Source organism: Pelophylax lessonae, assembly GCF_965119305.1.
Source record: "Pelophylax lessonae genome assembly, chromosome: 1".
Lineage (NCBI taxonomy): Eukaryota > Metazoa > Chordata > Amphibia > Anura > Ranidae > Pelophylax > Pelophylax lessonae.
The window spans coordinates 118,639,513-118,666,913 of record NC_138768.1 but is presented as its reverse complement, the minus strand read 5'-3'; the positions used below and the strand labels follow the sequence as shown (position 1 = coordinate 118,666,913).

The 27,401-nt window shown below is 43.1% G+C and overlaps 1 protein-coding gene across 1 annotated transcript in view; it reads left to right on the top strand.

Moving 5' to 3' along the window:
• The window catches only part of CWC27 (CWC27 spliceosome associated cyclophilin), a 371,659-nt gene extending 344,469 nt beyond the window's left edge, over nucleotides 1–27,190 (top strand). Inside the window, exon 14 of the mRNA XM_082248209.1 lies at nucleotides 26,836–27,190. Coding sequence (XP_082104335.1) covers nucleotides 26,836–27,007 — 172 coding nt within the window. The 3' untranslated portion in view covers nucleotides 27,008–27,190. The remainder of the gene's footprint in view (nucleotides 1–26,835) is intronic.
• Nucleotides 27,191–27,401: the final 211 nt, after the last annotated feature.

The window sequence follows — 27,401 nt, the reverse complement described above, 5'->3', positions numbered from 1 at the left end:
CAGCTTTCTTCCTCTCAGGAGCAGGGAAGGGGATGGTAAGTATTTAATTAACTGCCCTTCCTTTTCTGAATGAACACAGTGAGTGATCTGTACCGATTGCTCATGTCTTAGAAAAAACCCATAAAAGGGTTCCTAAAAGAAAATGTAAAAGCTTAATAAGAAATATTGTAAAAAATAATAAAATGAAAGAAAAAACGATGTACACCGTCCACTGCCATACTGACACCATTTTTGCTCATACACCATCCTCTGCTCTACTGCTATACAAGCATGTTTGCTTGTGCTCTGGGAGTGCACACCCTAATGCAAAAGGATGCACACGCCAATGGCCATGTACCTGATCTACAAATAACCACTGGAGAGGCATTTAAAGTGGTTCTAAAGCCTAAACATTTTTTTACCTTAAAGTGGATTTAAACCTTCACATATACACAGTGAAGTGAATAGCCTCAGATGATACACAGAGATGAAACAAATCTCCCTACATAAGCTTTACATGTATATCTGCAGTCTTCAGCTTTCTATATTCTTTAGAAAGTGCACATCGTTTTAGAATTTTTTTTCCCGTTTCAGCAGTGCAAGGGGAATCTGGACATACACTGTGTGAGCTGATTGGAAGAAAGGCACACACCCCCCTCCACATACAGTAGGCAGATGAACGAAGAAACATGCAGAGCTGTGCTGTGAATAGATACGCTCTCTGCTTATCTATCTCTAAGTTACCTCCTCGACACAAATATTCAGCTGCTTTTATCTTATGTTGAAGAACTTGTCAGAAGTTTTCATGCTGATAACAGAGAAATTGAGCAGCAGAAAGACACAACAGACTAAGGGCTTTGGAGAGAGATACAGTGGGTATGGAATGTATTCAGACCCCCTTAAATTTTTCACTCTTTGTTATATTGCAGCCATTTGCTAAAATCATTTAGGTTCATTCTTCTTCCTCATGAATGTACACATAGCACCCCATACTGACAGAAAAACACAGAATTGTTGACATTGTTGCAGATTTATTAAGATAAAAAGAAAAACTGAAATATCACATGGTCCTAAGTATTCAGACCCTTTGCTGTGACACTCATATATTTAACTCAGGTGCTTTCCATTTCTTCTGATCATCCTTGAAATGGTTCTACACCTTCATTTGAGTCCAGCTGTGTTTGATTATACTGATTGGACTTGATTAGGAAAGCCACACACCTGTCTATATAAGACCTTCCAGATCACAATGCATGTCAGAGCAAATGAGAATCATGAGGTCAAAGGAACTGCCTGAAGAGCTCAGAGACAGAATTGGGGCAAGGCCCAGATCTGGCCAAGGTTACAAAAAGATTTCTGCTGCACTTAAGGTTCCTAAGAGCACAGTGGCCTCCATAATCCTCAAATGGAAGACGTTTGGGAAGACCAGAACCCTTCCTAGAGCTGGCCGTCCGGCCAAACTGAGCTATCGGGGGAGAAGAGCCTTGGTGAGAGAGGTAAAGAAGAACCCAAAGATCACTGTGGCTGAGCTCCAGAGATGCAGTCAGGAGATGGGAGAAAGTTGTAGAAAGTCAACCATCACTGCAGCCCTCCACCAGTCGGGGCTTTATGGCAGAGTGGCCCGATGGAAGCCTCTCCTCAGTGTAAGACACATGAAAGCCTGCATGGAGTTTGCTAAAAAAAAACACCTGAAGGACTCCAAGATGGTGAGAAATAAGATTCTCTGGTCTGATGAGACCAAAATATAACTTTTTGGCCTTAATTCTAAGCGGTATGTGTGGAGAAAACCAGGCACTGATCATCACCTGTCCAATACAGTCCCAACAGTGAAGCATGGTGCTGGCAGCATCATGCTGTGGGGGTGTTTTTCAGCTGCAGGGACAGGACGACTGGTTGCAATCGAGGGAAAGATGAATGCGGCCAAGTACAGGGATATCCTGGACAAAAACCTTCTCCAGAGTGCTCTGGACCTCAGACTGGGCCGAAGGTTTACCTTCCAACAAGACAATTACCCTAAGCACACAGCTAAAATAACGAAGGAGTGGCTTCACAACAACTCCGTGACTGTTCTTGAATGGCCCAGCCAGAGCCCTGACTTAAACCCAATTGAGCATCTCTGGAGAGACCTAAAAATGGCTGTCCACCAACGTTTACCATCCAACCTGACAGAACTGGAGAGGATCTGCAAGGAGGAATGGCAGAGGATCCCCAAATCCAGGTGTGAAAGACTTGTTGCATCTTTCCCAAAAGTACTCCTGGCTGTATTAGATCAAAAGGGGGCTTCTACTAAATACTGAGCAAAGGGTCTGAATACTTAGGACCATGTGATATTTCAGTTTTTCTTTTTTAATAAATCTGCAACAATGTCAACAATTCTGTGTTTTTCTGTCAGTATGGGGTGCTATGTGTACATTCATGAGAAAGAAGAATGAACTTAAATGATTTTAGCAAATGGCTGCAATATAACAAAGAGTGAAAAATTTAAGGGGGTCTGAATACTTTCCGTACCCACTGTAAGTAAGCACTACAGATATATGTGCCCAGGTCATTTCATGCATGGGGTTTACATCCACTTTAATTCATTCTTTACATTAAAGTAAAAAAATGTTTAGGCATCCGCATCCCCCCTCACCGCCCCTATTACTTACCCGAGCCCTCATTCGATCCAGCACTGTGCACGCCTGCAGCTCTTCTCTCCTCTCACTTCTGGGTCTTTCTTGCACCAATGTCAGTGACGAGGGAGTGGGGGACAGGCCGAGTCCCACTGTCTGTGTCAATGAACGCAGCAGCAGGGCTCGGAAGCATGCAGGCACGAGTGCCCCTTTGGGCAGTGGCTTCCCATAAGGACACTGGACAGAGAGAAGGGGCCAGAAGCTGAGAAGAGATGGTTCACGGCCGCTCTGTGCAATTCCATTGCACAGAGCAGGTAAGTTTATTTTTGTTTTTTAATTTTAACCTTTACAATCGTTTTAAAGAAAGTGTATATATATTTTAAATGAATGAAAATCTGATAAAACCAGAATGTAACCATGTAAAAATCAAGTATTACTTTCCAGGAAAGGTTATCATTCCACAAAACATATACTCACCTTGTTTGGAGGCCTGATTACCATACTGACCTTCAGTGCCAGTTCACACTTCAGCGATGTCAGACATCGCATGTGATTCACACCGCACTGCTCTACAAGCCACATGCGATGTCTGCCATGCATACAGATTATATGGCAGAATTTGCATTGCATTCATGTCAAAGTCGCGCAGGACCCTTTTTTTGGTCCGCACCAGAATCGGATTGCATGGGTGTTCACAACCTATGCGATCCAATTCCTGTCCGAATTGACAGTTTGCACTGCGATATGCAAACTAATCTGGGGGTGTTATTATCTTTGCATTGACACTCCCAGCAGTTTGCATATGGCAGTGTGAACTGCCTACGAGTCAGGTGCGATGTGGGAACTCGCAGTGGATTCGCAGGGTTCCTGCATCACACCAATGTGAACCAACATTCAAACCTTATACGTTTTTGAGTAACTGACCTAAAACAAGCATGCATATTAGGGCTTCATGCTTACTTTATCAGCTGAATACTTGTTGACTCGGAATATGGAATTTTTAAGACATGCAGCCAGATACCATTTCAAAAAGTAAGTCAGCAGAGGCATTCTCCATTTTTCTCCCATGACAGTTATCCTTCAAGCAAGCCATTGGAATAAGGTGTATTTTGGAAGTAAAATTGTATCCTGGCCATCTACAGCATTGTTTCCTCAAAAACAAACATTGGCCTTGATTCAGAAACAATATAGTTTGTCCAAAAAATATTCTCATCCTATCTGGCTGAATCAGACAATGATCCTTATGACTAACTGCAAGCCCAAGCCAAAATGATTAGCTGATCATTTTATGCCTGCAGATTCTGTTTAAAAATATTAAGAATTGGTCCAGTTTATTAGGCAGCTTATCTTCTGGGATTTATAGTTCCTCATGAACATACAGATGTTGCACATTATTGATGTCATCCATAGACGATATTCTGGTCAGCAGCAGGAATAGACTAAGGTATAAGAACTTTATACTGTCAGGTGCTTTTGGAAACGTGTTGTAGGACATAATCTTAACTTTTTTTTTTGCTCTGCTGTAGTCCTGCTTCAGTTCTCTGGCAGCATGCCACTCCTCCTTTATTATCACAACCAAAATAGATCCATCTGGAAGTCCGTCTTCTGGAAAACAATTTTACAGACATTTTATCATAAAAGAGGGAAAAAAAGTTTTGGAATTTAAGTGATGCCAATTCAGCAGTCTAGGACATCAATGTGTCTGTCAAAGTGTCATATAGGCAATAGAAACGTTTCAGTTGTATTTACCCTAAATGACCTGATGTCAAATTCAAGCCACAATGTAAGTCTCAAATACTATTTCGTTTTCTATTGTATTGAAAATGAAGGCTTATTTGTAGTTCTTTCACACCCCTTTAAAAAGCAAACTCTGGACATAAATTGCAAAATTGTATCCCCCCCGAACAATGGCCACACAGATGTGCAAGGCTTAAGTGGGAGGTGTTAGCAGCTGGTAGCGAATTAAAGTAAGCAATAGTGCAGTGGTCCCCTCTGCCTTTTGTATTTGCCTCTGTATTGTTGCCTTATGAGAAATTTATGTGTAATCTCCATTAGTAACTGTAAATAGATGTCTGTCAATATATGGATGAGATATTGACTTGTGGTTTAAACTAATAGTTGATTTACATTATGTGAAGTTAAGTTGTGTGAAATCAGTCTGCATGCAACAGTAATTTGATTAGCAAGTCCTTTTGAAATGCAAGAATGTGGTTAGCTTGGGATACGTTTCATAGACATCACGGGGCCTAGGTAATAATTGATAATAGGGTGTCACTTCCGTTGTTATTTCAACTTCCATTTCAAAGACTTTTTCTTTAGATGTTGGTGCCCCTTCCTCTCCCCTGCAGCAGCTGCTCCCTGACACAGTTGAGTTGGAGCAGCAGGGTCAGATGACTGGACCAACGTGAATTGAAAAATGGGAGATAGAAACATCTTTTTTGAACAGGTTAGGCAGGATAGGTAGAAGGAGAGGTAGGCAGGATAGGTAGAAGGAGAGGTAGGGGACATTTTGTAAGAATAGGTAAAAATAGGCTTTTCTTCCACTTTAGGGCCAAGCAGATTGGTCAGAAAAAAGTTCCCTTTGTACCTAACTTAGACCCACTTTCTCTGTCAGACCAGTTTTATGTGTGAAAAACGGTCATTGGTTCTCTTCTGAAATCATGAAACCAAATTGTGTCACTTGTGATCTCTTTATTTATTGGTTGGAACAAACTTTTCTGGATGCATTTTTTTTATGTAACAGGCTAAGTATTGTACCAAATCTTGCCCTCTGTTCTATGTAAATGTGACATTCACTAAATATTCACTGCAGATTACCCACCTACCAATGTTAGGTGAATGCCATATTCACTGCTCTATAAATATACCCCTTCGAACAGGGAATGCACTTATAAATCTGTTAAAGAAGTCATCAAATACATATTGTGATATAGCTAATGTATCAGTCTTAATATTACCTTTCTGTGCTGCCCTGCAAAAGAGACAATAAGTAAGCCAAGCAGGGGTCTCTTGCTTTGAAAAGTTCTGTCATTCTAACATGTTTACAGGTGGGGAGCGCACTGGTTTAAATGTATTATTGTGCCGCTGCTCCTTTTTTGTCTAATCATAGGCTGTTCAAAGAGAGGTGACTTAAAGTGTTACTAAACCCAGGAGCCTGTATTCACTATATCTGGTTACCCACAGTACACAGAACATGGAAATGCAATTATTTTAGTAAATATAAACTACCTTTTTTCATCAGCAGTTAGACTTCTATGAGTGTCTGTTTAAAGCTTGTAGTAGACGTTTTCATTCTCCCTATGAGAATGCAGGGCCCCTGACTCTCTGTCTGGACAGTGCTGATTGGCCCTGTGCTGATCACATGCACTCTCCCAAGAAGAAGAAAAAACTCTCTAGCAATACACATCAAACTGAGAATGTGCAGCCTGTCCCCTAGCTTTGTTAATATCAGAAAATATATTGCAGTCAGTGGAAGAAGGGGATGATCAGAGGAGACAGGGTCGCCTTTTTACATAATGCAGAGGATTAATTCCTTAGCTTACACAATAGGTATAACAAGCATACTTTAATGCATATACAGACTGATTTCACTGTTGTGGGTTTAGTAACACTTTAAGGCTGGTACACAGGGGCTGAATATCGGCCGGTTCAACAGAAACTGGCTGACATTTGCCCATGTAAACAGCAGCCTGTCCGACAGAAGCCGGCCTAACTTCTGGCTGCTGTTGAACGGGCATGCTGGAAAAACAGCAGCCAATCGGCATCCGATCAGCGCTTTCAGCCAATGGCTGCGAGGGCTGATTGGTGTGTTCTAACAGGGGGCAGTCCCCCTGTCAGAACATAGTAGCACAACGGGGAGATCCCTGTACTAACATCACATCACAGTTAGTAAAAAAAATACTTACCATGTGTACCAGGCTTAAGGCAGGCCATACATTATGAATTTATTTACGTTCAACCAGCTGGTTGAACAAAAAAAATTTGCCAATTTTCCCATCCACGCATTTGATGTGGATGGGGGAATCACTCCCGCAGCTCTCTTGTGTTTCCCCCCGCTAGCAGAATACCATGATCAATGTTGTCGGCTATAACCTGTGTCAATGATCGTTAAGGAAAAAACCCAACAGGCTGGCTGTACACAAATCTGAACCCGACAAATTTTGATCCATGTAAGAAAAGAGACACTGTGCAGTTTTTTTTTTTTATAGTCACCCATTGGATGGGTGGGTTTCTTATCATGATCTAAGGGGTAAAGAGTGCTGCACCGTGCAGCTATAAAAGTAAGTGGCCATAATTGGAGGATGTATTTCAGATCCTTAGATTTAGATTTTTGCCTGGATATCTATTTTCGAAATACTTTTTGAAGCTGATCAAAATTTCAAATATAGAAATGCTTCAACATTATTATCATTAGTATTTAATTTTCAACAAACTATTTTCTGCTTTTGTGTATATTTGTGTTTTCAATGAACATTGTAGTTTGATCTGAGTTTCAGCCCTGTGAAACCTATGAATGATGAAGTTAGACAAATCAGAGGAGTTGTGCTGAAAATAATAATAGCTGTTTTGTTTAAAAAATTTTAGTGAGTCAAATATGTTGAAAGACAAACAAGTGAAGAAATTACAAAAAAAAAAAAAAGCTCTTGGAACATTCATTGTGTTTGTTTTGTTACAAAAGGGAAATGTTAAATGTATGAGTTCTGGGCAGAAATCCATTAGTATTATAATATTGCACATTAGGTATACAATAAATACATTTTGGGGTTCTGTTCAGTGTTATAAATCAAAACCTCATTTTCTTAATTCAGTTTGTTTAGGACAATATTTTCACACAAGTGACTTCCTATTAATGAAAAAGGTGCTCTCGCCAGTGTTCGGCATGAGACCATTGTTGGCACAGTCGTCTGTAGCATAACAAGCCATCAATGTGAGGCGGCAGCACCTGGGCACAAAAAAGAGTATCCATCACTGTTGAAATAATATTTTTGTCCATTGGTTTGATACAAGTCATAACTATTTTATTGTATTGTATTTGTCAAAATGGCTATTTTCAGAGCTAACTTTTTCCAAGGAAATATTTGACTTGACTCAACTAAGATCTCTATCACAATTTTTTTCAACCTCAGTAATGCTGCATTTATTTATATAGCACTGTCACCTATGTTGGTATTCAGTGTATTACATACAATAGAAATGAATTTAGATATATATAAAACACATGAACAACATGTGCAGAGACTTGCATAGCAAAGCAAAAGGAAGGACACAATATACAATATGGGTGACAGCCCTGCCCATACAAGATTACAGTCTACAAGGGTATGAACAAGAGAAGACAATACTATTGTCTAAGACTACTAATAATAATTGTCAAAAAAAAAGAGGTTGAAAGGGGTGAATGGAGTGGAAATTGTGCATAGACCAGTTGTTGGGCTTAGGGTAGTCTAGCAAGGCGATAGTGTGGAGATATATAGAGGTTGGTCTTGGTGGGTAAGAGAGCATCTGGCTGAATGCATGTTGTAGAACAAGGGTGTCAAACTTAATTTCTTTGCAGGCCGAATCAGCATTATGGTTGCCCTCAAAGGGCCATTTGTACCTTTAAGACTATATAAATAAATCCAGGATTTTTTTGTTCTAAACAATAGGTGCAGAAACTCAAAACAACCCTTAAAGGGGCAATAAATACCAGGAGTGAGTTGTGTGCAGAGTTCCGGGGTGTGCTGTTTACAGATTGCATGGTTCAGGGGTTTGCTCTGCACAGTGTGCAGGGTTCATCTCTCTTTCGCAGTCTGCCCACATCTCACTCCCTCCCCTTCTCAGCTCTGACCTCTGCACCACTCTTCCGCATCCCCCACCTCTGCACACATCTTCTTCCACGACCCTCAACCCCCCCCCCCCCCCCCAAAAAAAAGCTTCCTTTCATCTCACCTACCCAGCCCGGCTCTAGTACCTCCTGGCAGTGTTGGCAGTTCTGCCTCTCTCTCACTTACAGCAAGGTCATTGGTCAGCATCTGTGCACCAAATGGGGATCACATTGCAGCCCACCACATGATGCCCCACTCTGCACCTCCCTTGTCCTGTCTGTGAGTGCAGGGCAGGCAGGGATCTGTGAGAGCAGCCAAGAGGTAAGCTGTCCTTGTAAAGACAGAAGGCTTCTGTGCTTATAAGTGACAGTGGTGAGCGGGGAGAGGAGGGAAAGAGCGGGAGATGGCGGAATGGAGTTCCACCATGTTCCGGATTTAAAAAACCCTGGGTACGAGGGCCACATGAAATGGCCTGGAGGGCTGGATTCGGCCTACAGACCATGAAGTATACTGAAGAAGCCTATTGGAAGGCGATATGCGTATAGCAGGGAAGAGCCAGCCCTCTACATCGCGGAGCCACCACTAATTCGGCCGATTTTATCATATATCTTATAAGTGCATTTTAAAAGAGGGCATTTTTATAAAGATTTTGAAATGGAAAACACTATGGAGATGCTTTTTAGTTTCATGTGGTGAAACAACAAGGTTAAGGGGCGATCTATCCCAGAGGTGTAAGAAGGGGAGCAGCAGGGAAAATTTTAAACAGTTGGACTATTTGTGGTGATGAGCGATTTATCCCAGGAGGAGTAGGAGGAGATTGCCCTAATGAGAACAGCAGAATAGATAGTGAAAGGCTTATTACTATCTACTGTGAGGTAAGCAGGAATTCCACCTGTATCAAGGTGTATCAAGAAGGTTCAAAGGTTTGATGGTTGACAACATATATTGAAAGACTTTTTAATTGTTACATTATTTGATTTTTGTTTCACTTCACATGGTGTATGGTGGATACTTCTATTTGTAAATATCACTGAGGATAAGGATATGACCAGTAGCACTACACTGTATTAGTGCCAGTTCACATGGGGAACCCTGCCAATCCACTGCCGGTTCCCGCATTGCATTCAACTCGCAGGCAGATCACACTGCCATCTGCGAATCGCTGGGGGTGTCAATACAAACTTAAAGACCCCATATGCGAATCGCTGGGGGTGTCAATACAAACTTAAAGACCCCCCCCAGATCAGTTCGCATATCGCAGTGCGAACTGTCAGTTCGGACATGAATCAGATCGCATAGGTGTGAACACCCATGCGATCCGATTCTGGTGCGAACCCAAAAAGGGTCCTGTGCGAGTTGTGTCCGAATGCAATGCGAATTCAGCCATACAATCTGTATGGCTGAATTTGCATCGCACAGACATCGCATGTGATTTGCAGAACAAAGCGCTCCGAATCACATGCGATGTCTGTCATTGCATATGTGAACCGGGACTTAATCAATATATTTGGTATTTTTAGTGTTGTGGAAGGACCACACGAGCCTGCACACCATAACCCCCCCCCCCCCCTGGTTGCCAGCTCACTCACCCTCTCACCCTGGACATGTGGAGGGCAGTCAGCAGCAGAGGCTTCCCCATTGGTCTCCTGCGTCTTCTCCCTCCTCCTCCTCAGCTAATGCCATGGCTTCTCCTTTCGGCCAATTGGGAAACGGGTCTCAGGACCCGCTTTCTGATTGGCCAGGAGGAGAATCCATGTAACAATAGTGAATATTCATTTGCTATTGTTAAACAGCTAGGTGGGCTCAGAGCGCAGTACTCTGCGCCCTGAGCCCACCCTTTTTTGAAGCCTATTAGAGCCTCTGGCTCTAATCACATGCTTCAAAAAAAAAAACCCCATTAGAATCCATGCGTCCAGCGCCCTGCATGTAGATTAGGGTGCCGGACACATGGATGGGGGAAGGCGCCCCTGCGCTCCCAATTGACGGGCTGCCCCTGTTGTGAAGTCTGATAGAGAGCAAGTGACAATTGTATGAATTGTTTGATTATCATTGTATGTAAAATGAAGGATTTTGGCAGCAGAGTCATTTCATCCTCTCCTTCCCTGCATGCTACTATTAGTGGTACAGGGGAGACTGTGCAGTAACAATGGTTTATAGAAGGTGGGGGTATTTGCTAGACCTATCATACCTAAAAGGTATCATACTTCCTTGAAAGCTCTGCCACTACAGTACTTAGTGGAATAGATAAGGGAGTGGGTTTGGATTGAGCTCAGTGTGAATGGTGAATTGCTCTTATTTCAACATTTTCTTGTTACATAGGAGAGAGGTTCTACATAGTTGCCTGTGCTGTTTTGTTTCAAATTCTGCTTGTGTTCAGTGTTTTTGGGGGGAAATGCATGAGATTTCTAATGATATAGTGATTTCTTTACTGCACCCAAAATTGGAAGTAATTAAATTGGAGCTCCACCCAATAGGGGAAGTTCCACTTTAAGTACTCCTCCCCCTTCCCTGTCACTTTTGGCATGTCGTTTTTTTTCAGGGGGGTACCTAGTTTCACCTAGGAGATCCGAGCGGAAGTTCTTCTCTCCCCCTTTCCTTTCCTGAAGTCATCTGGGACCCGTCACAGGTCCCAGATGGCTGCCGGACCATTCAGGACACGCAGCACGGCTCGCAAATGCTCAGTGCGCACCTGGGCGTGAGGCTGCAAACTGTCACAGCCAGGTGCCCACTGTTGAAATGCCGGCGCTGGGGAGGGAAGAGGGAGACAAGCACTGACTTGGGTGAGCACATCGCTGGATCGTGGGATAGGTGACTCTGTGTTTATTAAAAGTCAGCAGCTACCCTTTTTGTGGCTGCTGACTTTTAATAAACATAGAAACGACTGGAGCTCCTCTTTAAGTTTTTCTATTTTGGGTGTAGTACTCTTTAGCTCCTCTGACTTTATGTGGTACAGTTTTGAAAGAAAAGACTGAACAGGCCATGTGACTATAATGACACACATGTGGGCGTATACACAGTGGTAAGTGACAGCCGACTCCCTCCCGACGGATATTGCATGTAGATTAATGGAGGCTTCACCTCCCTCATATTCTAAAACACAAGCTGGAGGGGCGTCACACAGCCTGTGACTGGTAGAAATCCTCCCACACAATGCTATTGCCAAAATAATAAAGATTTGATTTCAAACTTATAGTTGCATGGCAATTTAAAACTGTTTATTGATACTAATATATTTTTACTCTGTATTCTAAAGACTGTTTTTTTTTTTTTGGAACATGTGACCAGTAGCAGAGGACTAGAAGCTCCTCCTGCTTAGGTTTCCCTGCAAACAGGCTGGGAAAGAGCTGGGTCATATGACAGCTGTATATTCATTAGGAAAAAGGTACTTTGATGTGTTTTTTTTTTTTATTAAAATAATTACAGTGCCATCATTAACATACAGAAATAGAAGGGACAATGTAGATTAAACAGTGTGTGTTTTGTATCCCTTTAAAGGAAAGTGGTTTACATTTTTCTAGCTCATATGTAATCCTCTGCGTAATAACTGTTTAATATCTTCGTGAGGTGCTGTTTTCTGTAAGCCCGTGCATATTTTTTTTTTTTTTTTTTAATTACAAATATTGAGAAAACGAGTGTTTTCAAGCATTCATTGAATCCCCAGCAGTGCAGAGAAACATCTGCAAGAGTAATGATGGAGTTCTTGGCTGTTCTCGCAGTGAGGAAGCCTGCAGCTGATCAGCTCTGCCTCATTTGTAGGTGTCACTGCAGTAGGGATTAGTGGAGAAGATTCCAGGCAACGTGACACAGTGACCAAGCCAAAGAAAGCCTCCCAACTAAAATCCAGCTAATTTTTCAGCCATTGTTTAACCAAAACAAAAACCAATTAAGACACATTTCAGTGATAATTGTGCGGCGTGTGCATACATTCTTTTCCAGCGCATCTTAAATTGTTCCTTCTGTTTGAGGATTTAGCAACCCTCAACGTTTAAGAAGCAGAGATTTTTATTTTTTTTTCTCAGAAGTACACATTGTATTCCTTACTTAATTTGGATAAAGAAATTTAACATCATTTTCATATCTTTTCATGGGTCTGTCCTGTTGTTTAACACATTTCATATACAGAAGTGTGCTAATAAAGATGTTTGTCAAACACAAACCGTGCAACTAGCATCTGTGCTGAACTACTATTGGGAAAACATTGCATGCATTGGAACTGAAAAAATAGTCTCTGTTCAATCCGATCAACATGTGTGTGCAGCCACATGTAACACCTGATATTATTGATTACAGCGGAGGATTTAAACGCTGATAACAGTGCAGCACAGGAAGCTATCTACTGAATAAATTCCTGGTAGCATCAAGGGTTATTTTTTTGTATGTTAAAAAGTTATAAAAAAACAATTTTTCTCTAGCGCTCATTGACAGACGTAGTCCTCGGTGATACAGCACCTTCGGGTTATGTTGCCTCCACAGGAGCAGGACTAGACAGGAAATTAAAAAGCTCTGGCCACACCCTAGGGGCAGTCCCAGAGGGTATATCCTCTCTCTCTCTGCCTCAGCAAATCAGTTATTTTCTGTCTAGTTAGGAGTAAGGACCTAGATACCTTGCTGGGATCTTAGGTCCTGGCAAGATTTTTTTCTTAAAAGATTTTTTTAGACAGCTTTTTTTCTCCAGTGTTCCTGTGAGATCTTCAAGCAAGAAAGCTGAACTGGGCGACGGGCTGGATGTTGAGATCCGGTGGTCACCCCAGTTCAGCCTACGAGCGTGTGCAGGCCATAGCTCCGCGCTGGGTCGGCCGCGACAAAGTCCCATTAAAGGACTGACCCCGCGAGTTAAACGTCTCGCTGAAACGCCAAAGACCATGAGTCACGGCGTCCATATCGGTCGACAGCCCTCCCGCCCCGGTGGAGAGGGGTACTGTCAGGAGTTGGTGCCCGCCTGGTTCCGGTATGGTGAGTAGTATGTTCCCCCTTTTCCCCTGACGGGTCTTGTGGTGAACGCGGGCCCCTCTCTGTATGGTAAGATAGAGTCCCTCTCTATCCTATAAATGACACAGATCCTCCTACTTTGAGTGTGATTTTATGTGCAAAAAGCCAGGAGGCTTGGTTTGGGAGCTAACAATCTAATTGTATATATGTTAAAAAGATTGTAATCAGTGGCATTCTGGGAATCTTACGGTGATAAGAATAAGCTACCTACCAGTCAGAAGCCACGGACATGTAGACTGCCTTCCTAATCAGATCTCCAGCTATTAGCAGGCCTCCCGAATGGCCATGCGGTCCGCCAGGGCCGGTACCGCCACCCACGCCAAATCCCCATGCAGAGTGTTGTGTGCCCTGCAGCACACCGCTATTCAGTACAGGCCGCCGCCATTTTTTTTGCTGGATCGCACGAGCCGCCATTTTGGCGTAGCCTCGTCTCCAGCATGGGGGCGGCCATGTTTGAGGTGATCCAAACACCTCGTGGAGCTAGGGGAGACGCCGGAAGGCGTGCAGAGGGGCGGAGCCGCCTCCTTTCTTCCTGGGCAGCCAGCCAAAAGACTTCCTGTTTGTCAAGACAGCGCTGTAACCTGTTGCAGTTAAACTCTGAGCATCAAGTGTTGAGCCTGGGGGTCTATCTCTCTCTCTCTCTCGATCGATAGGGATCCCTAGCAGGTAACACTAAGGGGCTTTTTGTGGCGCTGGGGGTCTGAAAAAAAAAAAAAAAAAAAAGTTTTTTATTTTTTTGAATTATATTATCCAGGAAGTGACTGGAATTATCATGGACCCTGCCACACATATTCCCCCACCTGTTTCCCTCGAGGGGGCCACGGGACCCGCCGGTGCACAGAGTGTAGAGTCATTTACAGCAATCTTGGAGTCTATGGTGGCTCGGGTGGAGGCGGCCTGTCAGGGACGGGGGTCAAGGAAGCGACCCCCGCCTACCCCTATACTATCTGACACCTCTGACTCAGATTCAGAGATGGTCACTGCAGTTGCAGGTTCCTCTGCAAGGGCTGTTGTCTCAGGTAAAGCCCCCTCAGACAGTGAGGAGGACGTTTCTTCTCCCGCTATAATTCAGGAAGAAGCATTGGTGGACGCACTAGTTGTGGCAGTGCAGGAAACCTTAAAACTTGAGGCTTTACCGGCAGAGGCAACTGAAACAGAGATTCCTTTTGGTACTAATAAGCCCATCAAAACGGTGAAGGTTTTTCCTGTACCCAAGTGTTTCGGTAATCAGATTAAAGGAGAATGGGAGCATTCTAAACGTACCTTTACTATTTCCAAGCGTATTGCTAGACGCTATCCGTTTGAGGAATCCATCATTAAGAAATGGACGGTACCACCAGTGGTGGATCCACCTATTTCCAGGCTGAATAAAGCCACGGTTATCCCAGTGGAGGACACTTCGTCCTTTAAGGATCCGGTGGATCGAAAGATGGAAGCAGAGTCCCGCACCATCTTCTCTCTGATAGGGTCAGCATTTAGACCAGTAATTGTTATTGGTCTAGTTTCCCAGACACTTACGGAATGGGCGAGAATGGTACGCCAAGACCTTAGGGGAAAAGATATTCCCCAGGAGACATCTGATTTGATGGAACAGATTATACAAGGGCTACAGTTTATCTGTGACGCAGCCTTGGACACTACTCCCTTATTAGGGCATGCATCTATGTCAGCGGTCATCCTCAGACGTGTGCTGTGGTTAAAATGCTGGTCAGCTGACCTAGGTTCCAAAAAGACCTTGACAAATCTCCCTTTTCAGGGGAATCGTCTATTTGGGGCCAACCTAGATGAAATCATTAAGGATGCCACTGGGGGCAAGAGCACTTTTTTGCCACAGGCTGCTAAAGCTAAGGGACCTCGCAACAAGCGAGGACCTTTCTTTACCGCCCATAAAGGGCGCCCGGCTGGTACAAGCGGGAAAGGCAAGACTCCTCCAGGAGGGTTCAAGAAAGGCTGGTCGGACAAGCAGAGGACCAACCCAGCCAAACCCGAAGCAAAGGAGTACACAGCCTGAAGGTGCGCCCCCACCCGGTTTCAGGGTGGGGGGACGTTTTCACCGGTATTCAGGACATTAGATCGAGCATCAACCACTACTACCGGTGCGATTCTTCCCTTCCAACATTTAAGTACTACAGGAAGCGGTAGTTACCGTTCCCTGAATAGATCTTTTCCTTTACCTTTTCCTAAGATTAGTCCCTATACCTCACAGGAATCGGATCTGGTTGACCAGATAGGCCAAGTAGCCTCTAGTCGGGTGACTTCGGTCCCTGAGGTTCAACCAGAAAAGATCACCCTTCCTGATAACAATCAGGTATCGGATAAATGTGTGGGAACAGAAAACGACCAGACTTTCTCGGATGGTCGGGGCCAGATACCTCTAGGGACGCCTGGTTCAGATTCTATCAGCGCCAGTGGTCCTAGAAATTCTAGGCTGGCCTCCTCAAGCCGGCCTGACCGACTTGGACATGCTAGTCGCAGACGTTCCGTGGGAACTTCGTCTCAGGGAGTGTCTGTGGTCTCAAGGACCAATTTACCATCATGCTTTACAGTCGCTGGTTTTAATGGCCTGGCCATTGAGACCCAAGTACTGAAGGACAGAGGTTTGTCTACTTCAGTCATTCCTACCCTTATTAAAGCAAGGAAAGCGACTTCCAGCAAGGTCTATTATCACACATGGAAGACTTATATTGCGTGGTGCGAATCTTTAGGATTTCCTCCACGTACCTATTCGGTGACTCGAATATTGGCCTTTTTGCAACAAGGGGTTGAGCAGAAGCTAGCCTTGAGCACCATCAAGGGTCAAGTTTCAGCATTAGCAATCTTCTTTCAGAAGCCTTTAGCTACCAAGTCCTTGGTGCGGAATTTCATCCAGGGGGTGCGGCACCTGGCTCCACCAGTCCGCGCGCCCTTACCGCCCTGGGATCTTAATTTGGTTTTGTCGGTTCTACAGAAACCTCCCTTTGAAAACATCAGGGAGATTCCCTTGCTTACTTTATCCCAGAAGGTGGCCTTCTTGGTGGCTATTACTTCTGCTCGCAGGGTGTCAGAACTGGCTGCATTATCATGCCAGTCCCCATACCTAGTGATTCATAGGGATAAGGTAGTACTTCATCCTAAGCCATCTTTTCTTCCTAAGGTGGTTTCAGATTTTCATCTGAATGAAGATATTGTACTACCTTCCTTGTGTCCTCAGCCCAAGCATCATCGGGAACATGCGTTGCATTCCTTAGATGTGGTTCGGGCAATCAGGGTATACCTGAAAGCTACGGAATCATTCCGTAAGACGGATTCACTTTTTGTGATCACGGATGGCCCCAGAAAGGGTTTGCCTGCATCTGCCGCGACCATTGACAAATGGATTAGACAAACGGTGGTACAGGCTTATTCTATTAAGGGTCAGAGTCCTCCGTTCCCTGTTAGGGCGCACTCCACTCGAGCGCTCAGTACTTCCTGGGCCTTTCGCCATCAGGCGTCAGTGGTCCAGGTATGTAAGGCGGCCACCTGGTCGTCGGTACATACCTTTACAAAATTCTATAAAATTGATGTGACGGCATCGGCGGATGCCTCATTTGGTCGCAAGGTTTTGCAGGCCGCAATTTGAGGAGACCGGTGGTCTACCTCGAGGGTTTTTTCTGTTTGAAAAAAAAAAAAAAAAATTTTTCTCTTTTTTGTTGAGTCTCATCATTAAGGATGAGCATTGTAAACTTCTAGTTGGCACCGGTTGGGCCTTCTAGATTGGGATTTGATTTTCATTTTCCCACCCCTCATTTGTGATACTGCTCTGGGACGTCCCGAAGGTGCTGTATCACCGAGGACTACGTCTGTCAATGAGCGCTAGAGAAAAATGGATTTTTGTAAAATCTTACCGTAAAATCCTTTTCTCTTAGCTCATTGACAGACGTAGTCCCCGCCCCTCTGTTTTTTGAGTTGGGTTGGGTTAAAATCTCTAAAGACTGCTTTTTCACATAACTGATTTGCTGAGGCAGAGAGAGAGAGGATATACCCTCTGGGACTGCCCCTAGGGTGTGGCCAGAGCTTTTTAATCTCCTGTCTAGTCCTGCTCCTGTGGAGGCAACATAACCCGAAGGTGCTGTATCACCGAGGACTACGTCTGTCAATGAGCTAAGAGAAAAGGATTTTACGGTAAGATTTTACAAAAATCCATTTTTAATGCTATATACCAATAAATTTGTTGCCAGGGTTTATATACATTTTAACTATACTGTACCAAAATAAAATTTATGTCCCTTTTTTTCCCCACAAAAAGAGCTTTCTTTTGGTGGTATTTGATCACCTCTGTGGTTTTTATTTTTTTTTTTGCGTTATAAACAACAGACAGACAATTTTGAAAATTAAAACTAAAAAAAAATTTACAATTCTAATTTCTTCATCAATTTAGACCAATATGTATTCTGCTACATGTTTTTGGAAAAAAAAATCCCAATAAGCGTATATTTAGAGCAGGTAGACCGTGCTCATTGATTGTTTTGCGCAAACATTATAGTATTTACAAACAATGGGATAATTATTTTGTTTTTATTTTTTACTACAACGGTGGCGATTAGTAACTTGTATCGGGACTGCGATATTGCGGCAGACATTCTGATACTTAAACAATGTAGGCTATGTGGGACTTAAGGTGAGACACCAGCAGGTAATGCCCAGCGTCTCCATCCTTGTATCAGAAAAAACGAAAGTTGAAAAGGATTAAAAGAGGTGCATGGAAGCCAGCCAGCCCCCAGTCTGATGTACTCACCCTCCAGTCTGCCACCAACCAAGTAGACCTGTCTCATGATATAAAAAAAGAACAGGGGTTTAGTTGACACGCATTTGCAAAGTCATGTGTAAGCTGCAGGGCCACTACACGGCACCCTGTGTTACCTGCAGTCCTAACACTTTCTAATTTGAGTGTCTCCATAATGGAAGCACATGGCTGCTAAATGGATGGATAGGAGGCAGGTGGAAGGGAGCAGCCCAAACCTCCCCCAACCCACCCCCATCCATGACTGGTCTAGTATCTCAAAACTCTAATAGCGATGTTATAGCGATGGTACAAACTGAAAAGGACCAGCTGATAAGCATACACCTCCAACCCCTAGCTGACACTTTTTGGGGGCCAGTGACACTAATACAGTGATTATTTCTAAAAAAATATGCACTGTCAAGGTACTAATGACACTAGCTGGGAAGGGGTTAACATCAGGGGCAATCAAAGGGCTAACTGTGTGCCTAGCTAGTGTTTCAGTGTACAATGGGAGGTGTTTTCATAGGGGTAGACATGGATCCTTGTCCCTGCTTTGCCTACTGAGAGAACGGCGATCTGCCTTGTTTACATAAGCAGATCACTGTTCTGTCTTTGTACCGAAGGATTGGTGGGTGCTGGAGGACATCAAGTCCGTGGTACCCACCGCTAAGCTCCAGCGAGCCGCTACCCTATCATGTATATATACGTGATCCGGCAATGAGTTGCCACCCGGTAGCAGTAAAACTGCTATAGCGCAGACCTTAAGTGGTTAAAGTAATAGAAATTTGTAGGCTGCCATTGTTGGCCTCGACTGCCATTGCTGACGTCCTTCTAAAAATGCTAGTTGCTGGGCTATTATGCTGACCCCTTTGCGTCAATATTTCTGAGTCACTGAATTAAAACAGATATGCATCTTAGGAAAGTCAAAGAAAAGTCAGAATTCTTTATCTGCATGTTTGTTGCAGGCCAAAGTCTCAGAAGTACTCAAGTACAGTAGCCAGATAGCCAGGAAACAAGTACTTGCACAATGTGAGGTCCTCAATGACAGCTTCCATGTTTCTGCAAGGAAATGTTTCCTTTAAATTGACATACAGATGTTGATTCACTAAAACTGGAGAGTGCAAAATCTGGTGCAGCTGTTCAGGGTAGCCAATCAGTTTTCTGACTTCAGCTTGTTCAATTAAACTTTGACAAAAAAAACTTGGAAGCTGATTGGTTTCTATTTAGAGCTGTACCAGATTTCGTATTTTCCAGTTTTAGTAATGCCTGGTACACACTTTGAGTTTTTTTTCCCATTCAACCCAGCGGGTTAAACGAAAAAAAACTGTTGGCTCCGGTTGGAGCCGCCAATCCAACGTTAGTACAGAAATGTCCCCCGCTGAGCTGTTGTGACAGGGGGTTGCCCCCCCCCCGCTAGAACACTCCTATCAGTGCTCTCCGCCATTGGTTGCTGGTTTTCCAGCATACATGTCCGACAGAAGCCGGCTTCTGAAGAACTGCCTGGCATACACATGGGCCGAATGTGGGTCGGTTTTTTATCGAACTGGTCAATGTCGCTCGGCATTCGGCCCATGTGTACGGAGCTTAAAACAACCCCACAGTGTCAATATGGGGTAAAACCTCTCAGTTGGAGGATAGCTACAGAAGAATGCGTGCAATCACCTGGTGAGTGACAGTGTTGCAGATGTTTGTAGCTGGAGGTTACGCTGTAAAGAAGACTATCCTGCTTATAACTAATATATTGCGTTTTTACTTTCTCCATTAGCTCATCCCCCACAGTTATTACCTTTTGTATCACTTGACCCTACCTCTTAGATTGTGAGCCTTCTGATTCCTCCTGTACCAAATTGTATTGTACCTGTACTGTCTGCCTTCATTTTGTAAAGCGCTGCGCAGGCTGTTGGCGCTATATACATCCTATATTATAATAATAATCATCATTTTTAACACTACAACATTCTGTACCAATGCATTATCAGTGAAGTTGTGTTCATAATATAAGATTTCCTATACATTTAAGTGTGGTATGCTTTTCTAAAACAGAAGATATTTAAATGTCATCACAACACACATCCAAAAAAACTGTTGGTCTCCATGTAAGGATATAGGATGGAGCCAAATGTTTTCTATATGTCCCAGGAGATAACTGTTCATTCTGAACTGCTGCTTTCTAGCACAGATATAGTCCATAACCATTCCACTTTGTACACTAAGACTGTATCTGTGCTAAAAGCCAGCAGTTTGGGATGTACAGATGGCCACAGGGGTAGAAATGATTGTAATGGCTCTGCTTTTTGTCCTAAAAGGGAGGAGTAAACCCTTCGTTTTTTTTTTTAATTTGTGTCGAAAGTGATGACATGTAAATACCTCCTGTTTTTAAAAAGCTCTGTTGTACTTTTCAATGCTCACTAGCTATTCTAGTCCTATACATTTAGCAGCTGCTAGACAAGCAGCCGTGTGCACGTGGCCTAAAGCATGACTATAGCCAAAATGTTTTATTTTATTTATTTTTATATTTTTATAGAATAGAAACAGGTGAAAACGCTGTCAAGTTTTTATTGCTGTATGTGTCATTGCAGGGAGATTTTCCTTCACTTCCTACACCAGTGACTACACAGGAAGTGTGAGGAAACCTCCCACACAGAAAGCAAGTAAAAATGGACTGAAGTTTTAACCCTTCTCTAATCTTTAAATGCTTTCCACCTGCCTATTACTCCCTATGTTTGGATTTACCCCAGATAGTAAAGACCCAAAATACATTTTTAACCTTTCTGCAGTCTATCCAAACAAGACCTGACCTTTTCTGGCACTTTTTGTTTACATGTAAAAATCTGTATTTTTTGCTAGAAAATTACTTAGAAACTTCAAACATTATATTTTTATTTTTTTAAAGCAGAGGCCCTACAGAATAAAATGGTGGGCATTGCAATTGTTTGTCACACGGTATTTATGTAGTGGTTTTTCAAACGCAATCTTTTGGAAAAAATGCACTTTTTTAAATTTTGAATTCACAGAAACACGGTTTAATGCCCAATTGTTTGGTAAAACTTAAAAGATAATGTTACTCTGAGGAAAAGGATACCAAACATGTCACGCTTTAAAATTGCGCACGCCCATGCTACGGCGACAAATGTCGTAAATTTTACTATCTATAGGCAACCATTCAAAAGCCTTTACAGGTTACCACTTTAAATTTACACAGTAGGTCTGGTGCTAGAATTACTGTCCACGATCTGACGTTTGCGGTGATACCTCACATATGTGAGATGATCGCTGTTTGCGCACGTGCTGGACCAATGCGTGGATTTGTCTTTGCGCACGAGCACAGGGGAATGGAGGCACTTTAAAAATGTATTTTTTGTTATTATTTTTACATTGTCACTTTCATTTTATTTTTTGTTTTGTTTTGATCACTTTTATTGTAATCTGAAGGAATTTAAGATCCTAGATGTCTCCTCTGCCCTTATGAGATGAGTCTAATCAAATGCTTTCCCTATTTAAACATTTACATTCTGGGAAACCAGACATGATGTATGCTCATCACTTCCGGTTTCCTACACCACAGAGGCAATCAAAGTCGTTCCAGTCTCTGAATACCTCTATGGTCAGCCGGTAGAAGTGTCGGCTGGTCGCTTGGTCTTCCGGTGGGATTGTAGAGCCTGAGAAAGCAGCAGAAGGCGGCGAAGAAGGGGGGACCTCCCCTCCCGCTGCTTGTAAAATAAATCCCAGCGGCTAATTAGCCGCTGGGGTTGCTTTTACAGGAAAGCTTACCTTGAGCTCTAAAAAACAATACTGGCCCGCAGCTGCAGGCATCATCCTGGTATACCCATTTAACCACTTTACCACTAGAGCATTTTGCTGTCTTACGTCTGGGCCACTTTTTGCGATTCGGCGCTGTGCGACTTTAACTGACAATTGCGCGGTCGTGCGACACCATACCCAAACTAAATTTACGTCCTTTTTTTCCCACAAACAGAGCTTTCTTTTGGTGGTATTTGATCACCTGTGCGATTTTTACTTTTTGCGCTATAAACAAAAAAAGAGCGTAAATTTTGAAAAAACAATATTTTTCACATTTTTTTATATGAAATTCCCCCCAAAAAAATGTAAAAATCAAAATTTTTTTAAATTTTTGGCCAATTTGTTTTCTGCTACCTATGTTTGGTAAAAAAATTCACAATAAGCGTATTTTGATTGGTTTGCGCAAAAGTTATTGCGTTTACTAACAAAGGGAAAGATATCTGTCATTTTTGGTGTTTTTTTTTTTTTAACGCGTAATGGCGGCGATCTGCAATTTTTTTTGCGGGACTGCGACATTGCGGCGGACAGATCGGACCCTTGACTGACATTTTTGACACTTTTGGGGGTACCAGTGACATTACTGCAGTAATCAGTGCTATATATATGCACTGTTACTGTAAAAATGACACTGGCAGGGAAGGGGTTAATTTTATTGGAGAGGGAGGGGTTAATGTATGCCTGGTGCTTACTGACGTGTGGGGGGGGAGGTGACTGTGTGAGCCAGGGACAGATCGGAGTGTTCAGCTATGCTGAACACTCCGATCTGTCACTCCCTGTCACTTGGGAGATCCGCCCGCTTGTGTTTACACAGGCGGGCGGATCTCCACACTAGATCCCCGACGATCGGGGCAGAGCAGCGGCGATCGCCGCTGCTCCTCCCCTGGCCCGACTCCCGCTGTGACTGAATACAGCGGGAGCGAGCCTCCGGCGGCGCGCAGCGCCGCCCACAAGGGGGAGTGTCTGACGACGTAGGTCTACGTCGTCAGATGATAACGAGCCACTTTGCCGCAGTAGTACTACAGTACTCAGTGGCAAAGTGGTTAAAGGCCAGTGATGTACCAGTATGTCGCTGGAGTTGAAGTGGTTAAAATGTATATCTTTGCAAAAACAAATAAATACATGCAAATCATTTTTGTAATAAATGCACATTTTCTTATGTTTTATCCCTTTAAAAGCCCTGAAGGTGCAGAAAAGCGGCGGTATTAGCCCTACCCAAGATCTCTGCCTACTTTGCCCCTCTGTCATTCTCCATGTGCATACATTGATTTCTTTTTCAGCAAAACAGTGCTGCTGCCATTACTCCTAGAGGTTGCCCAGACTCTGTGTGTAGGAAGAAATGCTCCCTTGGAAGATGTAGTTCTGGAGGGGGTTGTCAGCAGGAGCTGTCCTCCCAGCAGTTACCCCTGCGTGGATTTATTACACCTGGTGTAGATGTAACAGGGAGTTAGACCAAAGTCACCCTGGTGATTTAGGCTGCTGCAAATTGTAGCAGCAGCAATCTTTTGATTCTTGTTGCTGTTCTGAGCAGCTAGGTGTGCTTTGTGACTCTGCACAACCAGCAATTACGTGCAGTGCTCGCTGCTGGATGCGTAAATGCAGGTGGTAATTGCTAGCTGTACAGACAGCTGCTCCCGGCTTGTCATTATAGTGAGCAGGGCTTGTTGCCCCACCTGCCGCTCAGAGCCCCAGCAGGAATCTTTTGATTCTTGCTGCTATAATTTGCACCAGCCTAAATCGCCAGTGTGACTGTATCCTAACACAAGCTGTCTCTCCCAAGGTAAAAGAAAAAATGAATGCCGGAACATACAATACAGGCTTTTTTGGGGGTATATTGTGGTCACGCCGATTCAATTACTCTATATAGTAGTTCATGTAGAAATGGGCTACTACTCACACACACACACTTGTAGGGATATTGGCCAAGGTGCAATCTATGAAAAAAGTATGTAGAATATAAAGTAGGCTTTAGGTGTACCCAGTGTGGTTTTAATAATGGCAACCTTTCTTTTCTTGAGAAAGGTGGGCTGCACCCTGGCAAAACATTTACAGGTTATTATTCATGCAAAATTTCACTGACACAAAAAACTCCTTCAAAGTCTCTCCAAAATAAATATCTTAAATGCTGTTTTAACATCCACCATGCATGCCTAATTATTAAATCCGTTCCGTGTATCCACCATCACCAGATGTGCTCTCATTTGGATTTAACATCCTTGGTCAAATAATGCTTATGTCCCTCTAAGTGGATCAAGGTAAGTATTCCAGAATGACACCGGTCTTACGTTTCCATTCCTCCTTCCACTGGCACTCCCCAACTTCACTCCTCTGCTCAGTACCATGCAAAAAAAAAAAAACACTATGATAGTGCTAATCCTTTTTATAATGTTATTAAACCACACTTACATGTAACAGATGTGAAATCACACCAAATGTCTCCAGCCTTATTGTGAAATATAGCAATCATGCAATATTGCAACACAGGTCCCGCCCATGTGCATTTCATCACAGGGCTTGTGACTTCATCATGGGGAATGATTGGATGTTCCACCGCGCGCTATATACACTGCTCAAAAAAATTAAAGGAACACTTTGAAAACACATCAGATCTCAATGGGAAAAATGACATGCTGGATATTTATTCTGATATGGACTGGGTAAGGTGTTAGGGACGAAAGTATGCCACATTGTTTGAGGGAAATGAAAATTATCAACCGACAGAGGGCTGTACTCTAAGACACCCCCAAAAATCAAAGTGAAAAAATGATGCAGCAGGCTATTCTATTTTGCTGAAATTTCATTGCAGCAACTCAAAATTATACTTTGTAGTTTGTATGGCCCCCACGTGCTTGCATGCATGCCTAAAAACGTCGGGGCATGCTCCTAATGAGACAACAGATGGTGTCCTGGGGTATTTCCTCCCAGATCTGGACCAGGGCATCACTGAGCTCCTTAAAAGGCTGAGGTGTAACCTGGCGGCATCAGATGGACCAAAACATAATGTCTCAGAGGGGTTCTGTTGGATTTAGGTCAGGTGAGTGTGGGGGCCATTCATTGGTATCAATTCCTTCATTCCCCAGGAACTGGCTGCATACGCTCGCCACATATGGCGGGGCATTATTGTGCACCAGGAGGAACCCAGGTCCCACTGCACCAGCATAGGTTTGACCATGGGTCCAAGGATTTCATCCTGATACCTAATGCCAGTCAGGGTGCCATTGTCTAGCCTGTAGAGGTCTGTGCGTCCCTCCATAGATATGCCTCCCCAGACCATTACTGACCCACCACCAAACCAGTCATGCTGAATGATGTTACAGGCAGCATAATGTTCTCCACAGCTTCTCCAGATCCTTTCACCTCTGTCACATGTGCTCAGGGTGAACCTGCTTTCATCTGTGAAAAGCACTGGGCACCAGTGGTGGACCTGCCAATTCTGGTGTTCAAAGGCAAATGCCAATTGAGCGCCACAGTGCTGGCAGTGAGCAAAGGGCCCACTAGAGGACATCGGGCTCTCAGGCACACCTCATTAAGTTGCACCGGTGGCCTGCTGGAGGTCATTTTGAATGGCTCTGGCAGTTTTCATCCTGTTCCTCCATGCACAAAGGAACAGATACCAGTCCTGCCAATGGTGGGTTAAGGACCTTCTATGACCCCATCCAGCTCTCCTAGAGTAACTGCCTGTCCCCTGGAATCTCCTCTGTGCTCTTGAGACTGTGCTGGGAGACACAGTAAACCTTTTGGCAATGGCACATGTTGATGTGCCATCCTGGAGGAGTTGGACTGCCTGTGCAACCTCTATAGGGTCCAGGTATCGGCTCATGCTAGCAGAAGTGACACTGACCCTAGCCAAATGCAAAACTAGTAAAAAATAGAAAAAATGAGTAGGGAAAAAAATTTCCTGTGGCCTCCACCTGTAAAACCATTCCTGTTTTGGGGGTTGTCTCATTGTTGCCCATCTAGTGCACCTGTTGACAATTTAATTAACGCCAAAGCAGCTGAAACGGATTAACAACCCCTTCCGCTACTTAACTGACCAGATCAATATCCCAGGAGCTTAATTGACTTGATGCTGTACTCTGATTAAAAATTGTTACTTTCATTTTTTTGAGCAGTGTATATAGAATGGATCGAGTGCCATGTTTACCGTAGCCTCGTGCTGTAATTACAGCTCCATTTTATTGTAGCATAAATTTAAATTCATAAAATCATGTTGAAATTCCTCCTTTTTGCAAGTCTCGTTGAGTACACCTGCTGCCCACTTCTTATTCTGCATACTGATTATAAATTCACCAAACAAGAAAAGATTTCACTACCGTGACTGCAAGTGCCTCTCTTCTATTGGTGAAACAGTTGGCTGTATGGTTCATGCTTAAAATTTAGAATACTCCAGTAATGTCTAATTGTTTTCGAGTCATCTTGTGAAATCCAGTCGACAGTCTTTAATCCATACATGTTAGTAGAGTCAGTAGATTTATATTTTTTGTGAAATGTATATTTCTCAGTCTTGCTCTGTCTGCTCTTTATTTGGGTTACAGAATGAAATTCCATTTACCTTGTTTGCCTTTTAATATCTCCTATGGGAAAACACAAACCATTGCACTGTTTAATAGATTCCCTTAGCCGTCAGATTTATGAAGGTGCCAAAGTTCTGTATACTAAGTACTTGGGCCAAATCTACCTATGCAAACTTTAGTTTCCCCATAAGTGTTTAGGATTAACTATAACATATTTTATTTTCCAGTCACAGAATCCAGGAACAGAACACAGATAACCACCCCTTCATCCTAATTTACAGCATCCTGTATCCGCCATCATACACTGTGCTTTATCATTTTTATATGATTGCTCACTTAATGATAATGGAATCTGTTCCACGTACTTTCCATATGTTAACATCAACATCTTCTTTCAGGATGTCTCATGTACTCCAGTTTGATGAGAAGAGTCGGAAGGTAAAAGATGCCAACATGCAAGATGAGGACACGTTTGAGATATACGATCCAAGGAACCCAATGAATAAGAGGAGAAGAGAGGAAAGCAAAAAACTGATGAAGCAGAAGAAGGAGAGAAAGATGAATGACTGAATTCATATTATAGCCACAAAATAAGGACCTCTGGTGAATTTACACTGGTCGTTGTATTTTCCTTGATTGCAGGACATGTCCACTTTCTGCCATTTCCATCTTTTTTACTGGGAAAAATAAATAAGATTAAAAATGATTGTTGTATACCAATGATTCTACGTTTGTCAAGTCAAGACACCTTTAGGATACTCATTTTATTTAAGAAATTATCTTCATAAATGATGCCTGCTTTATTTGACTTTTTTATTAGAACAAGAGTATGACTAAGGATAAAGCAAAGCCTCTCAATACCATTAATAGGGTGTTCCAGGTTAAAATCCAGGTAAATCCTAAACCGTGTCGACTGGGGATCCTAGATGAGCTTCCAATTGAAGATATTCCTAAACAGGCTATT